The sequence below is a fragment of the Cryptomeria japonica genome, chromosome 8, assembly GCF_030272615.1.
Source record: "Cryptomeria japonica chromosome 8, Sugi_1.0, whole genome shotgun sequence".
Lineage (NCBI taxonomy): Eukaryota > Viridiplantae > Streptophyta > Pinopsida > Cupressales > Cupressaceae > Cryptomeria > Cryptomeria japonica.
In genome coordinates this window covers 537,447,093-537,472,168 of record NC_081412.1, presented here as the reverse complement: position 1 = coordinate 537,472,168, position 25,076 = coordinate 537,447,093, and the positions used below count along the sequence as shown (strand labels likewise).

The 25,076-nt window shown below is 38.1% G+C and overlaps 1 protein-coding gene across 9 annotated transcripts in view; it reads left to right on the top strand.

Moving 5' to 3' along the window:
• Positions 1-25,076, top strand: part of LOC131027665 (uncharacterized) — a 300,093-nt gene that overhangs the window by 267,722 nt on the left and 7,295 nt on the right. For all 9 annotated transcript variants that reach the window (XR_009102519.2, XM_057957732.2, XM_057957733.2 and 6 more), the window contains one exon: positions 22,925-23,379. Coding sequence is in view for 8 of the 9 variants with exons in the window: in XM_057957732.2 (XP_057813715.1) it covers positions 22,925-23,379 (455 nt within the window). In the remaining variant the exon portion in view is untranslated. The remainder of the gene's footprint in view (positions 1-22,924; positions 23,380-25,076) is intronic.

Genomic DNA, 25,076 nt, shown 5'->3' with positions numbered 1-25,076 from the left:
CGTCAAACTTCATTAGCAGCACTTTCCACACCTGTGAAAGATCAGGCCTGGAAGGTAGTTTAAAACTAAATTGAATGGAAGATTATTTCAGGAGGATTAGGGACTGTGATTGGGTTATTGCAGGGGCTCGAAAGTTCCATTTCTCACCTTAAGGGAATTGCACAGTGGGGACAGTGAAATACTGTCATCTGATGAAGGAAATGTTGGAACCCAGACCAACGTAATGGTGTTTGCTTTAAGTGTGAACATATAGGCTTAAGTATTGTGAACATTTATTGCCGCGATATGAACGGTTTGGGCATGAAGGAGGTTTAATGTTACTTATGCTCCTCTTCATCGTAGTTATTCCCTTTCACACCTTCAAAGGAGACGATAGAAGATAGCAGAGATAACGTAGGGTCTGTAGGAAGCATTTCTAAGAATTAGAATTTGTCGTCTCAAGTCCCAGCTGGTCGTAGCTATCAAACTAAGTAGGAGCACTGTAAGGTTACATGAAAAAGCAGTATATATATTACCAATTGTAGAATATGCCCAGCTAAAAAGAACGATTGGTCTACAACAACACTGGGCCACGTAGCTCTGAGAATGTAGCAAATAACTCTTGTGTTCGACTAGAGAATACTCAAGCTGTGCGTTGGAGGAGTGAGCTAAGTAGAACGGCATGCCAAGAAGATGTGTGGAACGAGGAGGTTCATTGTCAGACACAGTGATATTTAACAAGGTTCCTTTTCCCTTCGAACTGATAGTTGTAACTACTTAGTAAATTCTGAAAACGTGGTGTAGTTCGATTGTTTGAATTGTTTTTAAATCAAATAAGTCTGAAAGAGAAGGCCCAATTTTTAGATTAATGTATATCAATTGGTATAAGGAATAAAGCATTTAATGTTTGCATGATTGATTATGCATTGCTCTTGAATGTAATAATGTTCATGTATGAAAGCCACCAAACACCAAACGCACCAGGTTACAACTAAACCACATAAAACTGTAAGAAAGGAAAAAAAAAAAAAAAAACCATCACTGAATGCTTGCAAACTGTTTGAAGAAATTCCAACAGCAGGGTTGATAGGGGAATTTATAGCGAATTGGGCAGTCTATTACAGTGGTATCAGAGCTTTAAGTCCTGCCAACTTGTGTGGGTTAATTTGTGAAAGAGAAAGGAGATATTATCAACGAGAACTGAGAAAAGAGTGGCAACCACCATTAATTCCTGAAGGTCAAACAACATCAAGTATTTTGGGAATAAATAGAGGGTCTTTTTCACAACAGGGAAATACTATACCCATAGTCACTTACCCAAACGAACTTCTTATTTTTGAAGATGTTAGTGATTCTTTCTCAACTGAAAATATGGGTGAAAGAAGAGATCGGGGAGAGGAAAGGTTTATTCAGTTATTGGACATATTGATACAAGGGCAGCAGTTAGCAGAACAAAGGGCACAACAGTAGAATCAGCAGTTGGATTTATTGACACAAATGATAGTTAGACAAATGGGCTTAAATGTGAATAACTTTGGCAGTTGTAATGCTGGAAATAATCAGCAAGGTGGAATCAATAATCAGCAGGGTGGAATCGATAACCAGCAAGGTGGAATTAATAATCAGCAAGGAGGGAATAATGGACAAAATGGTGGAAACAATGGAAATGGGGGAGGACAGATACCAGATAATTTTGGTCATGTAGCGCAGCCCACCAAGACAGCAAGTTCTAGACCTCTTATACCCACCTTTACACCTAGAGTTCCAGCTCAGCCAGTTGTGGAACCCCAGATTGTAGACTTACAGGATCAGTTTCGGAGAGATTGGGAGAGTGGTGGAGAGGATTTTCAGGCATCCATAACTCTTCGAGATTATATTGATGTTAGGATGAGACACATACCTCGTGTAGGTGACAAGAACCAAAACTATGAATTAAGGAAGAAAGTGGGAAAATTGTCTTTGCCATATTTTGATGCATCTGGTAAGACTACAGCACAAGCTTGGGTCCAAAAGGCGGACACTTACCTTCAGTTGAATCCTATGACTGAGGAGGAAGCTATTAAGTATGCTGCAATACACCTTGATGGAGTTGCTCATGAGTGGTGGCACCACAGTATGATTACTATGGGACATGGGTAGATTACTTCTTATGTTGAGTTCACAGAACGGTTGATTGAGAGGTTTGACACCAAGGATCCTGAGTTGCATTTCAAAGAATTAGCACAGCTTAGACAGTGGGGATCAATAGATGTTTATATTTCAGAATTTCAGCGGTTAGCAGTGCTAGTAACGAACATTTCGGAGAGGAGACTTGTTGTCTTATTTATGGATGGGCTTTCAGATTCTTTACGGGGTTGGGTCGAGGGTCATAATCCTTTGACATTGCAGGAGGCCATCAAAAAGGCTAAAGACTTAGCACCATCATCTTACAAGAGCAAATTTAAATCTAAGAATTCTCACTACAAAAAGGACAAAGATAAGAAAACATTTCATAAGGATTCACATCAGCTACATGAAGGTAATAAGAAACTTGATAATGACCAGTTGAATGAACTCAGAAGGAAGAAATTATGTTTCCATTGTAGGGAGCCTTGGGATCCTTCTCACAAATGTCCCCTTAAGGCTAAGGCTAAGCAGATTGAGTACTTTTCAGCTAAGGAGACAGCCTCTGAGAGTTCAAATAGTTCATCATCTACAGGGGACAGTGATAATAAATCAGCTTTCGATGGGAATAGTAGTGATGACAAAGTGATTGCACGCTTCTCTGGAAATCATAAATCAATTACCTTTAATGTGCATGGTGTGTTTCAGGGGCAGCGAGTGATATCATTGATCGACACTGGCGCTACTCATAATTTTATTGATGCTCAGGTTGTGGAGAAACGGGGATTACAGACAGAGGAGCATGATGGATTCAGAGTTGTAGTGGCTAGTGGGCATAAGATCCTATGTACGCAGAAAATTTCTAATTTGCACATGAGGATTGGTGATTACGAGTTGGTTGATGATTTCTATGTTGTAGACATGGGAGACTATGATGTCATACTAGGCATGACTTGGATGACTTCTCTGGTTGAGTTTACATTTAATTTGGAAAAGGTTGAAATGAGATTTGAGCATCAGGGCCCGAAACTCGTACTTTGTGGGTTGTCAGATGGTGGTCTTAGAACAGTATCACTTAGATGAATGGAGAGGTTGATTCGTCATGACCAAGTGGTGGGGGGCTGAGATTTTAGTGATGCCAGAGGGAACGGGACAGCATAAGCAGGATTATCCTCCAGAGGTTCAGTCATTGTTGACTAAACATTCCAATGTGTTTGGTGATATACCTCCAAGTAGACCTCCTGACAGGAGCATTGAGCATGTTATAGAGTTCGAGGAGGGTGCCAAACCTGTTATCACTACACCCTACAGGCATCCAAAAAGGTATAAGGATGAAATCGAGAAGGCTATCAAAGAGCTTCTTGGGATGGGGCACATCAAACCCAGTAAGAGTCCGTTTGCTTCTTCCGTAGTGTTGGTTAAAAAGGACGGTACTTTCAGGATGTGCATTGATTACAGAGAATTAAACAAGAAAACGATAAAAAATAGATATTCGATTCCCCGTATTGATGAACTCATAGATGAGTTACATGGTGCATGTTACTTCTCCAAAATAGATTTGAGATCCGATTATCATTAGATTTGTGTCAGGGAGGATGATGTGGAGAAGACAGCTTTCAGGTGTCACTATGGACACTTTGAGTTCTTGGTCATGCCCTTTGGCTTGACTAATGCCCCAACCACCTTCCAGTCTTGTATGAACAAGACATTCAGAGATCAGTTGAGGAGGCTCATGTTGATATTCTTTGATGCCATACTAATTTACAGTAAGACTTGGGAGGAGCATTTGAAACACATATATTGTGTTGAGTATCCTTGAGCAGGAATTCTTGTATGCGAAGATGTCTAAATGTGCTTTTGGGATGACAGAGTTGTTGTATTTGGGGCACATCCTCAGTGTTGAGGGTGTTCGTGTGGATCCAGATAAGATTGGGGCTATTATGGATTGGCCACCACCGAAGAATGTTTCTCAACTGAAGGGATTCCTTGGGTTGTTTGGATTTTACCGCCGCTTTGTGAGGGGTTTTTCTTAGACTGATGCACCCCTTACATATTTGACTAGGAAAGATGGATTTGAGTGGACAGACAGTGCTCGGCAGTGTTTTGATAGATTTAAGGAGTTGATGAGCTCATGTCCAGTGTTGGCTATTCCAGATTTCAGCAGGCCCTTTGAGTTGCATTGTGATGCCTTTGAGAGCAGGAAATTGAGGGGGCTTGAGAAGAGTTACAACATTTATGACAAGGAAATGTTAGCAATTATGCACACCTTGGCAAAATTCAAACAGTATCTGGTGGGCAGTAAGTTTACCATCAAGACAGATCATAACAGTTTGAGGCATTTCCTTGGGTAGAAGGATCTGAATGACGGGCAACATAAATGGGTCAGCAAACTGCAGTCTTATGATTTTGATATAGTTTTTGTCAAGGGCAAGAAAAACATAGTTGCTGACGCCTTATCCAGGGGACCACATTTGTGTGTTGTGGGAGTGTTGGAGGATGCCTGGAGGGAATTGATTTCAGCAGAGTACGCGAAAGACAAGTGGGCTACTGGTATCACTGATCGCACTATCCAGGATGACAGGTATATAGTGGAAAATGATTTGATCTTATACAAGGAGAGGATTTATTTAGTGCCAAGATCTGCTATTAAGCAGAAGATTTTGAGAGCCTTCCATGACTCACCGTTAGCAGGACATCCAGGTTTTTTTAAAACCTACAGGTAGGTGAGAGAGCGCTTTAATTGGAAAGGGCTCAAATCAGAAGTATTACAATATGTGAGGGAGTGCGCAGTGTGTCAACATAATAAGCATGAGCACTCTTTCCCTGGTGGTTTATTGCAGCCCCTACCCATTCCTAAGAGGAAGTGGGACAATGTGTCGATGGACTTCATTACGGGCCTACCTAAGGTCCATGGCAGGGATTGCATATATGTGGTGGTGGATCGATTGACGAAGTTTGCCCATTTTTTCGCTATTTCATCCACCTATACAGCAATGCAGACAACAGAATTGTTTTTTAGAGAGGTATTCAGGTTACACGGATTGCCACAGAGCATTGTGAGTGACCGGGCAGCAGGTTTATGAGCATTTTTTGGCAGGAGCTCTTCAGGTTGTGTGGGACAGAGCTTACTCCGAGTACCAGTTATCACCCGCAAACAAATGGTCAAACAGAGATTGTGAACAAGTGGGTGGAAGGATACCTCCGCAATTATATCGCAGGGCAGCAGAAGGCGTGGGTAAGGTGGTTACGTCTAGGAGAGTATTGTTATAACACCACTTATCATATGTCCATTCAGATGTCACCTTTTATGGCCCTATATGGTTATGAGGCACCGAGCTTCTTGGATTTTCTTTTTGGGGACAGCCAAGTACCAAAGGCTAAGGATCTCTTACAAGAGAGTCGAGATATCATGAGATCACTGAAGGAAAATATACAGAAGGCTCAAAATCAGTAAAAACAATATGCAGATCAGCATAGAATAGAGAGATCTTTTGAGGTAGTTGACATGGTTTACCTCATGTTGCAGCCCTACCGCCAGTCCACTCTCAAAGGAGTGGTGCAGAAAAGTTGAAGCCACGTTATTACGGCCCATTCAGAGTTATTAGGAGGGTTGGAGAGGTGGCCTATGAGCTTGAGTTGCCGGCAGATAGTAAGGTACACAATGTTTTTCATGTGTCATGTTGGGTCATAATATAGTACCTTCAGTAGAGTTACCTCCTCTTGATGATGAGGGGAAACTTATTTTGGTTCTTGTCGCCATTTTGGAGACTAGGGAGTGTACCTTACGGAGATGGATCATCAGAGAATATTTGGTGAAGTGGAGGAATTTGTCGGTAGAGGATGCTACTTGGAAGAGTGAGCAGATCTTACAGCATCCAAAGCTAAGATTGCTTGAGGACAAGCAATTTCAAGGGGGGCGGACTGTAATGTCCCCTTTTTAGCAATTATCTGGCGATTTGTCATTAGCCCTTTTTGTCATGGTCCCGATGGCTAACCACGACTTTGCAAGGATTTGTGATGGATTTGCCCTAGGCAAATTCAGTTTCGGGCCAAACGGAGTTGATTTGATAGGGTTTCCAAGAACTTACTATTTACAGTAAGTCAGTTTGGGCATAGTGTCAGAAAAAATTTTGGTGCGATTTTGGTCAACTTCATTTTGGTGCATTTATTAATTCGCCTGGATTGCATTTTTTATGAAGGAATTAATTTTTCAGGCAAAAATCAAAAGTTTCTAAAGTTAAATTTAATTATCTAAGGGGTTATTTAGTGCTAAAGCTAATGTTAGAAAAAAAAATATTAAAAGTACACCTTCCTTTGGAGACAAGGGGATAATAATATTTTATTCTATTTTACATTTATCCCACATTCATGATGCATTGGGATTGGAGCCAAAATGAAGTAATATATGAGAGCGTTTGTTAAATTCTTGTAACATCGGTCGTGCTATTTCATGATTTTGATACATTAATTTGATTACATGTTAATACGTTAAGAAATAATGAGTAAATCTTATTGCATTTACTACCAGTTCACCGTTACATGTTATCGCGTTGTGATTAAACGATTATTAACAAATCGCACTCCTCCCGATCGGGCAAATAAATTATTCTAATGTTTGTTAAAGTGCTATGGTGAACGGTACGTAGGGAAGAGAGGTGTCTTCCCACATAGGAAGACACATCTCTTCACTACGTAACCCTTCATCCACTTATATAACATGCATACATTGAGGAGGATATGTGAAGTTATGGAAGACTTAGTACCTATTGGTTAGGTAAGTTGGGAGAAGGAAATCTCCCTAATGTGGTTTTGGGGAGGATGCTCTGCACCACAGTGGTATCTGTGTGTGTGAAAATTGGATTTGTATCTGTATCTGAATACACAACACTTTAATTAAGTCATTAGATGCATGGTTAGTAAATCAATAATCAATGAATAATGAAACCATTACAAAGCAATTGCAGCAAATCAAATACAACTTTCAGGTTATATCTCCATCCGTCCTATCTTCTTGATCACAGAATTTTAAATAAACTTAACATGGTATCAGAGCGAAGTTAAGGAAGATCATATTAAAATTCTGTAACGATCTCATAGACTTTCACCCGGCCCTTCGTAGATCACACTAGAATTCTAATGGCAACCTGAGTTAGGTTTGAAGATCGATTAGATGGAGCATCATATTTTGTATCTTGGAAATTCAAGATCATGCTTGTTTTGAAAGAAAATAAAATTGACTCCCATGTCAAGAGTGAAATTCCTAAACCCTCTGATGATACAGAGAAAATTCAGTGGAGCAAGGACAATGAGAAGGCTCTTAAGATAATTGTGGATTTAGTGAGAGACCACATTGTGCCAGTTATTTCTAAATATGAGACGGCTTTTCAGATGTTCAAAGCCCTAGCTGACATTTATGAAATCAACAACACTAGCAGGGCTCTCACATTAAAGAATCAACTACACCATATAAAGATGAATAAAGGAGAAACAGTTACATCCTATTTCTTGAGGATCACTGAGCTTAGGGATCAACTATCCACTATTGGACATCTAGTAGACAACAAAGAATTTGCTATGATGGCCCTAAACGGACTTCCTACCTCATGGGAATTGTTCATTCAAGGAATCAGTGCTCGCTCTAAATTTCCTGAGTTTGATAGATAGAAAACTAATTGCATTCAAGAGAAATCTCGGCTTGTCACAAGAGGAATAAAACAAAACAATGGTAATGAAGACATTCAAGTTCTAAACTCTAATTCCCACAAGAAAGGAAAGAAGAAGAACTTTAAGAGAAAGAGGGACAACGGCTCAAATGGAAAGAGGTCTTCAAAGAAGAAGAGAGACATTTCTGAAGTACAATGTTTCAGATGTGACCAATATGGGCACTATGCAATGAAGTGCCTAGACAGGATCAAGCAACAGGCTTCAATGGTAGAAATTAAGAAAGGGAGTGATTCCGAGAAACTAGTCTTCTACTCAGCCCTCTCTAGTCAAGTCACCTCCAGTTCCAACACATGGGTGATTGACAGCGGAGCATCTCGACACATCACTGGATTTCGTGAGCACCTAGATACACTTGTGGAAAATTCAAATGAAGAAGTGACAATTGGTGATGACTCAAATTATCCAGTTATGGGAATAGGAACCTGCAACATCAACCCAAAGTCAGGCATATCCCTACAACTGACTGGAGTTCTATTTGTGCCTGGTATAAAGAGAAACCTTGTCTCAGTTTTTGCACTTGAAGATAAGGGTTACAAATTAACCTTTATGGAAGGAAAGGTACTTGCTTGGCCAAAGAACTCCACCATCAAGAAAGCCCACACCATTGGAGTAAGACAAGGGAGCCTCTACAGACTTTGCACCACTCCACCTCTAGCCTTGATTCATGAGACTCCAAATTCGAATGAACTTTGGCACAGAAGATTAGGGCACCTTCATTTCCATGCCCTACCTAAGATAGAAAAGATGGTGATTGGCTTACCTAAGATAAGTCAAAAATTCTGAAGGAGCGTGCAAAGGGTACTAAAGGGTCTTTCAATTCTAGCAATAGTAAATCCAAAAATGTATTAGAATTAGTTCATTCTGATCTATGTGGACCCATGTCTGTTCCCTCCTTAGGGGGATTTTTATATTATGTAATATTTCTAGATGATTATTCTAGGAAGACTTGGATATATTTTCTGAGGTACAAAGAGTCTGAAGAAATCCTTTCTAAATTTAAGGAATTCAAAGCTCTTGCAGAAAACATGACAAGTAAGAAAATCATAACCTTAAGAACAGACAATGGGGGGGAATACACTTCTGATATGTTTAAAGATTATTGTATAAATGTTGGGATTAAGAGGGAGTTAACTGTACCTTATAACCCACAACAAAATGGGGTAGCTAAAAGAAAGAATAGGACTATAGTAGAAGCTGCTAGGGCTATGTTGTTTGACCAAAATATAGAAACCTCATTTTGGGCTGAAGCATCTAGGATAGTTGTGTACATCCAAAATAGATGTCCTCATTCTCTTCTTGATAATAAAACCCCTGAAGAAGCCTTTACTGGTAACAAACCTGACATAAGTCATCTCCGGATCTTTGGGTGTCCAGTCTATATTCATGTCCCCAAAGAAAAGAGATCAAAGTTAGAACCTTCTGGAAAGAAAGGGGTATTTGTTGGGTACGGTGAAACCTCGAAGGCCTACAGAGTATACATACCTGGTCAAAGGCAAATTGAACTAAGCAGAGATGTCATCTTTGAAGAAGACATAGCATTCAGGAGGTCCAAAAGCTCTAATGAATTAGAACACCAAGATCCTCCTACAAGCATGGATGAGGATTCCACCCCTGAGATTTAGAGGGAGACACCTAAAAACGCTGAGCATGAAGTTCAAGGCTTACCTTTAGAAGAACATTATCCCGAAACTAGGAAGAGACCACTTTGGGCTAAAAAGATGCTTCAAGAAGCTAAAAATTATGCTACTCCAAAGGGGACCTTCAGAGAAAGTAAGAGACCTAACCTATTTTCCAGTTATATTGCCTTGATGAGTAAGATCATTGATGCAGAACCTTCCTGTGTTGGAGATGCTCTCAAGCATCAAGTTTGGAAAGATGCTATGTCAATTCTAAAAAATGATGTCTGGGATATTGTGCCTAGGCCTAAAGGCAAATCTGTGGTATCTTCTAAATGGCTCTTCAAAATCAAACATGCAACAGATGGCAACATTGAGAAGCACAAAGCAAGGTTTGTTGCCAGAGGTTTCTCTCAAAAAGAAGGTATTGACTATGAAGAGACATTTGCTCCTGTTGCCAGATACACTTCTGTCCGAGCAGTTTTGGCTATTGTAGCATCCAAAGGATGGAAAGTCCATCAAATGGTAGTTAAGACTGCTTTTCTGAATGGTAAGATTGAAGAAGTTTATTTGGAGCAACCTGAAGGTTTTGTGATTCATAAGGCTGAATCGCATGTCTGCAGATTAAAGAAAGCTCTATATGAATCTTTACTACAAGGTAATCAATGGTGAATTATTAATTCTTATTCTTTATGTTGATGATCTACTAATCACAGAAGAGGATAATTATATTTCTCGATGTAAGAAAGAATTAGCCTCTGAGTTTGATATGAAAGATTTAGGAATTCTCCACTACTTCGTTGGATTGGAAGTTTGGCAGCAGGGAGATGTTATAATCCTTAATTAAGGAAAATACACCATTGATATACTCAAGAGATTTGGAATGATGGATTGTAAATCCATGACAACACCTATGGAGACAAATCTGCACAAGCTAAAGGAAGCAGCTGCAGAATCAAAGTTTGCAGATCCTACCCTCTACAAACAGATTATTGGATCTTTGATGTATTTGGTAAACACAAGACCTGATATATGTTATGTTGTTAATGCACTAAGTGAGTTCATGTGTGAACCTAGGGAAATACATCTTGTTGCTGCAAAGCATGTTCTGAGATATCTTCGAGGAACTATTGGTTTTGGTCTGAAATATAAACATGTAGACCTTGACCTACATGGATTCATTGATTCTGATTGGGTTGGAAGTGTAGTTGACAGGAAAAGCACATCAGGATGTTGCTTCAATTTAGGATCAGGAATGATCTCATGGATATGTAGAAAACAATCTTCAGTTGCTCAGAGTTCTACAGAAGCTGAATACATTGCAGCCTCAATGGGAGCAAGAGAAGCAATATGGCTCCGGAAATTGCTTGTAGGACTGCTTGGTCAGCCCTTAAATCCTACTGTCATCTATTGTGACAATCAGAGTTGCATCAAGCTTTCAATGAATCCAGTATTTCATGACAGGTCTAAACACATTGAGATTCCTTATCACTATGTTTGAGATATGGTGGAAAGGAATGTGATCCGACTGAATTATATTAGTACAGGTGATCAGATTGTAGACATTCTCACCAAGCCTCTCTCCAGGATCAAGATTGAACACTTTAGAGATAAACTTGGTATGGTTGAAAATGTAATTTAAATTTGAGATAGAGTCTCATTTATTGTGATATACTAATATATTTAAGATGTTTAATGTGTAAACTCTTTTATCTGTCATGTGTGAGACTCCATGACTTCATGGGCCCCCCTGTGAAGATTATTGAAGGGTGACGACTTTTCAATAATGAACACTTGTTTCAAATTGACATTGTATGGTGACGACTTTACAATTATCAATTTATCTATCTTGATGGATATCATGTGACTTGATATCTGTTGACATGTCATGATAGTATATATATCTCTGAGACATTATGGTAGATATCAGTTGGTTGATATCATTAAATAAACCATAATTATGATAGAGATCTTCATGGTGAATATTATGAACATAATATTCGTGGACATGCCATGAAATCATTATCAGTGTGGTAGACATCATGTGACTTGATGCCAGTGCACATACCTTACTTGATAACTATGAGTTATGGTGAGTATCATGAGACTTGATATTCATTGTTGAACCATATCTCTGAATATCACTATGGTGTGATATCTCTTCTCTTCACAATCAATGGATGAATTGTGATATTTTTTTTCTAACATGAAATGTGTCCTCCCTAGTTAAGAGGGAGTGTTAAATTCTTGTAACATCGGTCGTGCTATTTCATGATTCCGATACATTAATTTGATTACATGTTAATATATTAACAAATAATGAGTAAATCTTATTGCATTTACCACCGGTTCACCGTTACATGCTATCGGGTTGTGATTAAACGATTATTAACAAATCGCACTCCTCCCGATCGGGCAAATAAATGATTCTAATGTTTGTTAAAGTGTTGTGGTGAACGGTACGTAGGGAAGAAACCCCTCATCCACTTATATAACATGCATACATTGAGGAGGATAAACACACCGAAATCAATAAGTGTGTTCGCATCCTTCAATTCACATTGCAGCAGATCAAATACAACTTTCAAGTTATATCTCCATCCCTCCTATCTTCTTGATCACAGAATTTTAAATAAACTTAACAGCATTGAATGCTGGAAAAAGCATCTTGGGAATTGTGTTTCTTGGAAATTATGCTAGAGATTTTGTTTCAGGCTTTTGAAGACATCAACCTTCATTAGCAGCACTTTCCACACCTGTGAAAGATCAGGCCTGGAAGGTAGTTGAAAACTAAATTGAATGGAAGATTATTTCAGGAGGATTAGGCACTGTGATTGGGTTATTGCAGGGGCTCGAAAGTTCCATTGCTCAGCTTAAGGGAATTGCACAGTGGGGACAGTGAAATACCGTCATGTGATGAAGGAAATGTTGGAACCTAGACCAGCGTAATGGTGTTTGCTTTAAGTGTGAATGTATAGGCTTAAGTATTGTGAACATTTATTGCCACGAAGACAACAGACAGGCAGGTTGACACGATATGAAGGGTTTGGGCATGAAGGAGGTTTAATGTTACTAATGTTCCTCTTCACTGTAGTTATTCCCTTTCACACCTTGAAAGGAGACGATAGAAGATAGCAGAGATAACATAGGGTCTGTAGGAAGCATTTCTGAGAATTAGAAGCTGACATCTCAATTCCCAGCTGGTCATAGCTATCAAACTGAATCGGAGCACAGTAAGGTTACACATAAAAAGCAGTATATATATTACCAGTTGCAGAATATGCCCAGCTAAAAAGAACGATTGGTTTGCAACAGCACTGGGCCACGTAACTCTGAGAATGTAGCAAATAACTCCTGTGTTCGACTAGAGAATGGTCAGGCTGTGCGTTGGAGAAGTGAGCTAAGTAGAACGGCAGGCCAAGAAGATGCGTGGAACGAGGAGGTTCATTGTCAGACAGTGATATTTAACCAGGTTCCTTTTCCCTTCGAACTGATAGCTGTAACTGCTTAGTATATTCTGAAAACGTGGTGTGGTTGGATTGTTTGAATTGTTTTTAAATCAGATAAGTCTGAAAGAGAAGGCCCAATTTTTAGATTAATGTATTTCAGTTGGTATAAGGAATAAAGCATTTAATGTTTAAACTTTACATGATTGATTATGCATTGCTCTTGAATGTAATAATGTTCATGTATGAAAGCCACCAAACACCAAACGCACCAGGTTACAACTAAACCACAGAAAACTGTAAGAAAGGAAAAAAAAAACCATCACTGAATGCTTGCAAACTGTTTGAAGAAATTCCAACAGCAGGGTTGATAGGGGAAATTATAGAAGATTGGGCAGTCTATTACAGATCTGAAGAGAAGGTGTGATTCTAGACAAGTGAAATTAAGTGTCAACAAACCATAAACTATCTTGTACATAATAATTCTAATACAGTGATTATAATTAAGTGGAGCACTTGTTATGAGAAGATACTATTCCTAGGTAAAAGGATGCAATTTGGAATATAGTTGATATTGGTTTATAAAGGTATGATCTGGATATGATTAAAGTCATTAATAAAGAGGGTGCGATGTGTTAAAAGGAAAAGAGGTGCAATTTCATTAATGAGATCTGAGTTATTTCCATAAGGACATGTCTTTTTAAAAAATTAAATCTGAAATGATATGTCACTTAAAAGAATATGAAGATATAAAAAGGAGAAATCTTAGAGATAAGGAAGTTTGTGAAGGTTTGGTTATCTCATTTGATTTATAGCAGATTGCTAAGAAAGCTAGGTAAAGGTGGTGTATCCACCTTCTTGCAAGGCCACAGACGCATGAGATCTAGGTATTAATAAGTAGAGACAGCGTCAACCTTTCTCGTAAGAACACAAGGATTGAGAACAGAGACAGTGAATAGATTGAGGTATTTACATCAGACACAGCAATCTTATCACAGCAAAGTCAATCATGATAAAGCGAAGTCAATCAGACACAGCGATCTTATCACTAGAAAATCAAAGGCACATTCTGTGTCAACTAGTAAGCAAAGCAACAATAGTGTAATTTTGTATTTACATCTGTGCTCAGTCACATTGGAGTTACTTCTGATTCGAATACCAATTCCTCTTGGAAGATTAAAATTAGAAATTCAAGTAATACTATCAATTGCTGATAAATAATCCCATGTCCATACAAATTGAATCTTGTTTGAATTCAATTCTATATCATTAATCAGATTGTAAGAGTCATAAATATAGTTGTATGTCAAGTCCTCAATAAGGGACATTACATGGAAGTCTAGTTTGGTTGTTCGGGGCCAAAATGAAGAGTACTTTTAAAATTAATGCAGCGTTGCCTCTGGCGATATACAACAATGATCAAACCAATTTCTGGTGGTGGGAGTTTTCTTTGGTGGTGTAACCATTGTAATGTAGAGTATACAAGCTCATATTTTTGAGTGAAAGCTCACTTATGTGCCATCCCATTACAGGGAATAAAAGCTTGTAAGGGGCCAAGTAAAAAAGGGTTACCACAGGATCTAATATTTGTTGAGACATAGACCAGCTAGGACTCGAACCTAGGACCTTCCATACACTGCTGGAGTGCTCTACCACTGAGCTACTGGCCCCTCTTGGACCAGTCCATCGTCGGTCCGGGTGTGGCTTATTTCCAACACCAACACCCCCCCTTAAGCCACACCTCTCATGTGCTTGGGGCTCCTAGCCTGGACCTAGCTCTGATACCATGTTGAGACATAGACCAGCTAGGACTCGAACCTAGGACCTTCCATACACTGCTGGAGTGCTCTACCACTGAGCTACTGGCCCCTCTTGGACCAGTCCATCATCGGTCCTGGTGTGGCTTATTTCCAACACCAACAATATTGACTTATATTAAAGAACAAGAGGATGTCAACATGAGAAATGGCAAATCAAAGAGTCTTGCACATCCTCTTGCCAAGAAAAGCTCACATAAACCTTTAAGTGGCCTCACACAACCAATTGGCCCACATCCTTTCATGCCAATGCCAACATCTTTTGAAGAAGAAAATGTTTTGATTTCACAAAAAAGAAACCCATGGACAAGGCCGTCAAAAATAAAATCAGAGAGGTTGCGGATGAAAAGCTACAAACCATCTTATTGGCGAAGGAGAAAGCTTCAATAGAGACATCATTGAGAGTGATCAAGGATACATATGGCTCGAAACAAGTGTGTCCATCATTTGTGATGGATAGAAAGATTGAAAAAATAGACCATTGATCAATTTTATAGCAGTCCCCTAAAGAGGCGATGTCTTTGAAGTCAGTGGATTGTGAGGGGCAAGTAAAAGATGCAAGTTTCATTGTCAATATCCTCATAGAATCCATTGACATGGTGGAGCTCGAAAATGTTGTCCAAGTCATAATGGACAACGCTAAAAATTTGTAGGGTAATTGGGGCTATAGTGGAGGCTACATATAGTCACTTGTTTTGGACTCCATGTGTGATCCACTCACTCAATTTAATATTGCAAAATATTGAGGCACAAATTGAATGGGTCAAGCAAGTCTACATGGAGGCTAAGGAGATTCATATATTTGTGACTAATCATCATATGTCACAAGCCATATTTAGAACCTTATTCAAGTTGGAGTTGCTGAAGGTAATTTAAATTTAAATTTTTAATTTTTTAATTTTATTTTTTTGTTGATATGTGAACGTATTTTTTTATGCCATGTTAGGTTGTCAAAATATGATTTGCATCTCACACGATTGTCTCGAGATGACTTATGAAGGTGCAAGAGGCCTTGAGTTCTATGGTCATCAACAACTTGTGGAGTGTATGGAAGTAGTCAAGTACAGAAAGAGCCCAAAAAGTAAAAGAATTGATCCTAAATGATGAGTGGTGGGCTCGTGTAGATTATGTTTGAATTTCATTGAGCCCATCATGAGCATGATCAGGAATGCTGATACTGATCACCCATGTTTGGGTGAAATTTATGATGGCCAAGGAACATGACCCAACGGAAGTATGTTTCCAAATTGGGCAAAAAATTATCGTTGACATTGGAAAAAGATGACCACCCCCTTACATCTCGTAGCATTTTCTTTGTCACCAAAGTACTATAGCAAAGAGGTACTTTCATTGCCAAGTAGGGTAGCACCATATAGAGATGGGGAGGTTGCTGCTAGCTATAAGGCTGCATTTAGAAAGGTATATGCATGTGCAGAAATCCAAAGTATTATCTTGAGTGAGTTGGCCAATTCATAGCTTCAAAAAATCATGATGTTTCCACTCTTCATGACAAATATTGGATAAGTGCTGATGAGTGGTGGTATCTACATGGTCAAGGCTCCATTTTCTTGCAAACTCTTGTAATTAAAACTCTCTCTCAAGAATGTATCTTTTTATTTTCTATTTTTATCATTTTTCATTTGATATTACCATGCTATATATTATATTAAAATATTTTTATTTTATAATTTATGTTTTAATTGTTAAGTTTTGATTCTTGAATTATAAAATTAAATACTAAATGTTGTATGCAAACTCAATAGATTGCAAGTTCTTCAGCTGAGCAGAATTAGAGTACGTACTCCTTCATCCACTCGGTCAAGCACAATCATTTGGGTGCAAAAAAACAGAAGGATTTGGTCTACATACACTCCAACCTTCGTCTCTTGTCACATAAGAAACCCAATACAATGAGGGTGTGACAAAGAATTGATAAGTAGAAATATCGATTGAGTCCTAGGCTCATGGCATATTATATTGCCTTATAGGTTTATATTATTTGTTCATAACTGGAAAACAGTCAGTGGGTACGGTCAAACTCAATAACTACATGAAAGAAATCAGCATATTGTTCTTCATCAATAGCACCAAATCAGCAATTGGCTTATTAGAACCAGATGTCGTAGGACTAGTAGCTCCAGCATGCAGCTCCCGTAGAGAAGTTTAGTTTTAGTTATTGTAGATGTTTGATTTTGATTTTTTTAATCCTTGTCTTTTTATGTCTTTATTAGGACTGTCATTTGACAGTGAGGACACACCCAAGATATGGAAAAACTGGGGATGTACCAAGGATACACCTGTATATGTAATAATGTAGGTATAGAGACCTTAAGGTGTCATAGCACATGCATTCCCTTGAGGATATTCTCTAGCGTTATTCAATTTAGCATCTAGTCATATTTCATTATTGATTCCAAACTTCATTTTTCATTTCAAAATTTGTTTTTAAATGTCAAAAAACCATAAACTTGTACATATGAAACTCAAAAAAGAATCATATACTAGTGACCATTACTCAAATCTGGAGGATGTAGTACTAACTGTGGAAAGGTCACTTTGAACCAACAACACACTCTCAAGGTTTAGTTTTGCATATGGATTTCTCAAATCCACATGACTCTTTTAAAGGTTTAGAGGATCTGTTGGGATGCACTTACTTCCTGTTGGTGTGTCTAAAGTCGTATAGCTACAACTCTATCCGGCCAATGCAGAATAGAATTTACTCGTCGAGTATCCTATCCTCTCTTGTATAACGGAGCCCTAATGCTCTTTTTAATTGATCAAAGGAGACAACCTCAAAGTTCCAAATGTCAGTTCTTGACTGCAGGATAACTCAACGGTCGATGTGTTTTGTTGGGAGCACAAGGGGCCTTATGTTTTGCAACAAGCTAGTTTGTTGTGATTCTCAGACTGCGAAATAAAAGCAAAAGAGAAGGGATAGGAGACCTAAAATAAACAAGACTGGTGTGTGGGTAGACAGATTCGACATAACCAATCCCTGCTTGGCCAGAATAACTCACAACCTCACAAGAACGGTGCAATCTTCAAGGGGACTTAGAAGATTTTCAGACTACAGGTACATGGCTAAGCACCCAATTCTAGCACAGCTCAGACAGACACCTGCAATTGAACTAAACACAATTTTAAAGGCTCAGGCTAACCATACAAAGGGATACACAATCAGCGTATCCCCAATGGTATGAACCTGAATCCATCAAATACCTGCATACCAAAAGGATCTATCTAATCCGCTGAAGGAAACCATGCAAACAGAATAAAACCAAGATGATAAACACCAAATCAATGTCCATTATATTTATTTTAGCTGCTATTACAACAATTTTTGCAGCATTTGTATGCTACTACTAAAATTTAACCTTCTACAGAACTCTAACTATCTAACTGTCTACAAAAACTATAACCCTTTACAATGAGAGGCATCCTGCCTTTTATAGAATTTACAATTTCAATCGATGGCCAGGATTGACTGCATCCAACAATCATGATCTACCCTCTAGAAGCCTGACAACTTTAACCCATGCCTTCTCAATTCTCAATTGTCCCCCCAACCATATTCTCAACTACCTACCACTATTTAGCATTAATTCGGTCAATTTGGTAGTTGGAGATAATTGACCTGTGTCCCTTTGTTTTTAATACATTAGGTGGGGCCCATAGGCAACCTTTTACAATAAAACAGTTCAGTTTTTAAACTGATTTTCTAGAATTTCTTCCACCAGTGTATTCTTCTAAGAATGCACATTTTGTAGCACTCTGTGTTCTTTGTCTTCAATCTCGTTTTTCGGTGGTCTGGTGATTTGGCGCTTCCTCATGCTTAGTTTTTTGATCCCTGTGGTCGCATCTCCAATTTGCTTTTTAGGTTGATGCTTTAGCTATTCCGATGTCATCCTACAAACAACGAATTCCACTTTTTAATAATCATTTTGAAAAATTAAATAAAATAATTTAACAATCATATTAAATGTATCTAAATGCCCCTTGATGAAATTCGCACGTTCCGCATCTTCTGCGAGATATTATTGTAACAAATGTCTTCCCTTTAAAACTTTAGGTGATTTGAAGGTTTTGCAAGATTTTAATTTAAAACACCCTTTTCTCACTTCAACTTTCATTTGCACTTACTCAGGGGACTAAGGTTGAAATTCAGCATTTAGGCGAAATGTGAGAATGTACCTAAGCCAAATTTGGACTTTAAAAGTAAATGTGCAATTTTATAGATTTGCCAAGTTTGAACGCCTAACTTAAAAGTTTGGCCAATTAGGGGGAAATGTGAGAAAGCAAATTTTAAGCGCCCTTTCTCCACAAACTTCGGCATCTTAAATCAAAGTCGCGCGATTTGGAATTCGGCCATTTGGATAAAAATGTGCGATTTTATATCTCCTTTGTCATTTTCGGCCTTAGAGCCTATTGCGCGAACTTGACTTTATCAAGATAAAGTGCCCCCTTCCATAACAAAATCGGGCTTTCTGACTCAATTGCGTGAACTTTGTTTTTGTCTTAATAATAAAACTCGGATATTTGACCAGAAATGCACAATTTTAACCTTATTGCCTCCTCACTTTATAAAATTCGGGATTTGTTGATAAAAGGTGCGATTTTGGTGAGCTTAGGTTTTTCAGCCTTTTGAACTTCGAGCAGATTGGAGATTTTGTGCGATATCAGTTGAAATTTTCGGCTATGAAGCCGATTTTGCAAACTTCAAACGTTTTTACCCTTTCAGCTTGTGAAAACTCTTGGCGCGATTTGAACTTTATTAGCCAATTTCGGCCATTTCTCTATGAATCCACGATTTTGTGGAGGCGTTGTCTATGCGATTTTCACAGGTTTTCTAAACTTTGGGCATTTACCCTCTTTTGGAATGCACGGAACTCGCGATTTCGTTTGGTTTGTAAACTTCGTGATTTTAATGAAATCGAGCGATTTTCTATTTGCTTACCCTTTCGACACAAAACGATTTTCGAGATCAATGGGGACTCTGGGTGAATTTTGTTGGGTTTCTCTTTAACGCCTTTCACAATTTTTGGGCTTTTAGCTCAAAACGTGTGATTCTCTTGGTGCCCATTGAAGTTTATACGCGTAACTTTGGGTATTCTGATGTGAATGCGCGATTTTCTTTGTGATTTTCCTGTTTACCCTAACCTTCCTGTGCGACTTAAGGAAATTTGGGACTTTCAAGAGAAATGTGCGATGTTGCTTTGGCTTCACCTTTCTTGTTTTACCTGCGATTTATGACTCTCTTCGCACTGTGAGACTTGGGTTCTAACATGGGGAGCTTCGGGTTTGAAAGCACAGGAGTGCGATTTGTTTTTTTCTTTAGTGCCTCTGTCTCTCCTCTCTCATGCAGGAAAACTTCAAAAACGACAGGGATCCCCTAAAACAACAAGGGTGTGTGTGCAATGAGCACAACACTTCCTAAATTAAATTGCTTGCTTATTGTAATGTCCCCTTTTTAGCACATGTGGTATGAGGTTGTCGTTAGCCTATTTCTCCATGGTCACATAGGCTAACCAGGACATTTTAGGGATCTTGAGGATATTTGGCCTAGGCAATTTCAATTGCAAGTGATTTTGATGTGTTTTGATGGGTTTTCGGAACACTTACAAAATTTATAGTAAGTCAATTGGGCCAGGTCTGGATCAACAGTAAACTCATAAATAATATCCTAATGATGATAGTTGTTTTTTATTGGAGTTTTTAATAATCGTTTGCAATTATTAATTTATTTATCAATATAGCTAAGTTATAAAGTTAAATTAAACATTTAACTTTATTAATGCGGGTCTATAGTTAGGTGGAAGTATTTAAAGTCCCTTTATTTAATAACACATTGGAGACATAGAATGTTTGAGGTCTTAAGATGAATGGAAAATTATTTAAATAACATGGAAATGTTAAAAGAAAAAAGCAATCACGAGAAAATAGGGGGAAAAAAGCAATCGTGAGAAAATAGGGAAAAAGCAAAATCCCGAAAAAATAGGAAAAGGCAAAAATGTGATTTGGTTTATCCCACATTGGCAAGGTGAGTGAATGAACTCTTATGAGGACTTTATAAAAGAGATTCAAGAGCTCTCTTTCAGATATGCTTTGTTGAAGTGGTAATTTTATGAATTGTTTGGAGAGTTCATCTTCAAGGGTTTTTGAGGACGAAATCCCTCATGAATGTCATTCTTCTCGATGTTGCAAGATACAATCAGGAGGATTAGAGGTGTTTCTACTTCAAGGAACACATTGGGCTGAGATTGTAAGTATTTCTAGTTGCCGGTTATTATCTAGATTGGGTTTATTGGAGCATTTCCAGACCAGATTGGAAGACATATTGAAGTGCTGGACTGTACTCATTTTTACCAGGCCATATTGACCTTGCTAAGGTTGTATCATTTACTCCTCGGCAGTACCAAATACTCCTACTGCTGGGTCGTACATCAGTTGCTGGGCCTTACTTATTGACAGGTCTGTATGTGTTGCTGGAGCTGAAATATTGCTGCTGGCTGCTCCAAATCACCAGGCTGACTTCCGTATTGGCTGGAGACTGAGTTCTAGGGACCAATGTGGTGCATTGGAAGGGGGTTTTACTGATTTTTGGAGCTGATAGAAGTGCTGTAGCTGACCACAAGCTGGGTGTACCTGAAGGCTCAGATTGAGACAACGTTGGGGGGCCTTATCAATTCAGATTTGTGTTTCAGACTTTTCATATATGTGCTGATGATCAACTGTGAGTGCCAATACAGCTATTGTAGGCCATTTAGTGTGTGGAGATCTTACCTAGCGGCTGGGACAGAGCTTAATGATAAGCAGGCCACACTTAGGGATTACAATGGAGAGTGTAATAAGAAAATCAGAATGTTGGACCTGCATTTGATGGGTATGTTATGAGCCCAATGTCTAGATTGTTATATCAAACACAGCTGTAGCTAAACTCATTAAGAATGCAATATCTGATTTCTATGTTCAGGAAGTTATTGTATTGCATAGTTATTTCATTGTAAAAGATTGCATAGTTATTTCATTGTGAAAGATTGCTGCAATTCTTGTTCGCATTAATATCATATTGAAACATTGCAAAAAGAAAATAGAAAAATCATACTTAAGAATGAATACATACCAAGTGTTTGACAAAAAGTCAAACAACCAAAACTGAAAAAGGTTTAAGGCAAAAGGATAGGGGTGCTTACACTTATGGTGTCAATACCTCTATTTGAGAACTCTTGTGGCTTGTTTGTTTCCACTGCTACCTTAAGCAGCATGTTGCAGATTGCATTGCTCTATTGAAATATGTTGAACATTTCTCTTTTGGGTGAGCCCTAATAAAATGCTGAATATCTTGAGCTTCAACAACTCATTAATGTTTAACCTTTCAATGATAAACTCATTAAAATTAGCAGAGATAATTTGCTAGTCAATAGTATAGTTGTCAATGTCACAGTTAAGGACTTATAAGGAGATAGAGCAAAAATTGCCCTAACCCACTCTGTTCACTAATGAGTTTACAGTGTACTCGATGTCAGTAAATTCTATTCAGAGGTAGTTGCAGTTGAGTTTTCTTGCTCACTTTTTGTTTAGATCAATCAAATTCTCTATTTCATTGAATAGTTTAAAATATTGAGCTCTTTATTAAATTTGATAACAAAGTTCACATATTTCTGATGCTAGATGCCCTTTGAGAGATTAATTTAAATTTTAAAAAATCAATGGTATCACTTTCATATTTTTTTAATAAGTTTTACTCAATGAAACTGCAATCCTGGGATCGGCCATTTATTTGATCACCTGATCCTGTCTGGTGTATTTTTACTTGGTGATAGAATGAACATTGTGCAACATTGGGGAGAATATTGCAACATGAATATTACATGGCATTGATGAACAGTGTTATGGCTCGCTCTATAATGATACCATGCAATGACCATTTTATCATCTCTGAAACAACACAAAAGCATCAAAAACATAGAATGACTTGAAGAACTAATAATGAAGCCTAAAATATATACCTAGCTTTCAAATATTGATGTAAATAGTTATTATCATTAAAATAGCTTTCAAAACCAATGCAACGAATGTTTTCTTTAAAATAATCAATGGAACCAATGTTTTCAGTAAAAGAATATGCATGTTGCAATTTGCAACTAAGTTCAATGTATAAATGATCTTAATTGAAATATGCTAAGGATTTCCTAACATGTATGGACTATCTTTTAAAATCATGTACTCTTTTTTGCAGGTGGACAGCTATCGTCTCTTGGTTGGCATACCTTGTTTAGTGTTGTTGATCCTGCATATAATCTCATCTCAAGCCTTCATATGGTATTCTCCTCAGTTAGAGAGATTAAGGGACAGAATGGATTTCTTCCATCATCAGCATCAACTATTCTCTACTTTTTTAGATGGAATAATTTTATAATGCTAAGTGTCCTTGGTTCCTTGATATCCATTTTACTTCTCTTGCTCTGCCTATGGCGGTTGGAGTCTCACATGCTCAATCCAGAATCTAGAGATATCCATTCACATGGAACCGGGGAGTCATCTGAGGTAGCTGTAGAGGAACAAGAGACCGAAGATGTTGAGCTTGAGAAGGAAAAGGTTCAATCTACCATTGCAGCTAGGGAAAATCTGCACCCTTCACGTGATGCAGGAGAGCATGGAGGAGACCAAATTCTTTGTTGTGGCATGAGTAAGGTAAATATTATTGCTTTGGTTATTAATAGTATAAACTATAAAGTACTGTTAAATGGGCCTAGTAAATGTCTAGGTCATTCATCAAAGTATGTGAAACAATAAGAGAGAATATCAGGTTTGATTATCATTTTCACTCAAATAAAATGCAGCAAGTATGCATTACAATTTTACTATTATTAGTCTAAATCTGCATATACTTTATTGGCATATTGCATTATCATGAAACTCATGAAGTAATGCGTAGTGGGAATTTGCTCTAAAGATGCTTTAGTGATGAATGGACATTACTCTTGAATCATGCAAAAAATAGAATATACGGTAATTACAACATCAATTTGGAAGCCACATTTGAATCATATGCATTGAAGAAGAAACACTGACCAGCCAGGACTACATGGATGCCAAACAGCTTGCAAATTATTGCAATAGATTTTTGGTTTGCAAAGATGGTAGAACATAGTTAAAATTTTAGCCAATACTTCTTTCATTTCTTCATTTTGTATGTTGCTTAACCATAGTTACCAAGTTGGAATATCAGCTTCATGTGGGAGGGAAAATTTACAGAATTCCAGAAAATAACTGGAAAATTTAGTTCAGTGAAAAAAATTTATTTGTGTAAAAATACTTTATTACATAAACACCTTGTTATAAAAGTGAGACTTGCCAAATACTCAGCAGTCCAATATTTTGACTCCGTCTCAGACTCGGGACTCTGAATTTTTTTTGGCAAATTGAAAATCAAATTATAATATAAGATAAGATAAGATAAATTTATTAATGTCCAACAAAAGACCACCAAGTGGGTCCACAGGACTGCTAAAAGCAAGAAAGGGAGCCAGCCCAAAGCAGGGACACCAAACGGTGCCTGAAGAAAAGCGACAACAAAACAGCAGAGACCAACAAAACAAGACAAACCACCAACAGCGGGGAAAGAAAGAGAGGAAGAGGGGACGGGAGTCCCTCACAGGACTACCCAAACCCTCAACCGCACTACAAAGTCTGCACTGTAGAGGGGTAATCAATGGAGCCTATGGGAGGCCCAAACCGCTTCTGGCACTTCCTGGAAGGGGATGAGGAGCACCGCTGCTGGAGGGATCCATGCTGCTAAAGGGTACACCTCCTGGATATTAGAATATTTAATTATTATTTAATTAGTACTTTAATGGTCATTAGTGTAATTTTTGCTTTATTTAGTTTTCTATTTTTAGAAGCGGTTGTTTCTTTTTTAGAAACATCGCTGTTTGTAATCGCCTATGTAAACGGCTCTATAACTGAATAGTTAATCCGATTATTTTTAGCAATCAATTTTTCATGGTATCAGAGCATGGGTCGATGGGGTTTTATAGGATTTGGTGAATTTTTCAGTGTTACCCAGGGACGCGTTTTCGGCATAATTTGACCCGTCCCAGAAACGGGTACGTCCCAGAAACTCGGAAACTTCCGGAAACCTGTACTTTGGCTGTCCCATAAAATTAATGATTGAATTTTGATTATTTGTTTGACTTCCACTCTCATGCAAACTCTCAATTTAAATTATTTAACACAAATGTCATATGTTAAGGTTTTATAGTGTATATAAGCATGCTTTATCCATGTTTTTATACGAATATTTCAAATTTCCCTATATATTTTAAATTTTCGCTATTTTTTATATAGCTGTCCCCACTGTCGTCCCCTACTTCGGGGGGAAAAAATCC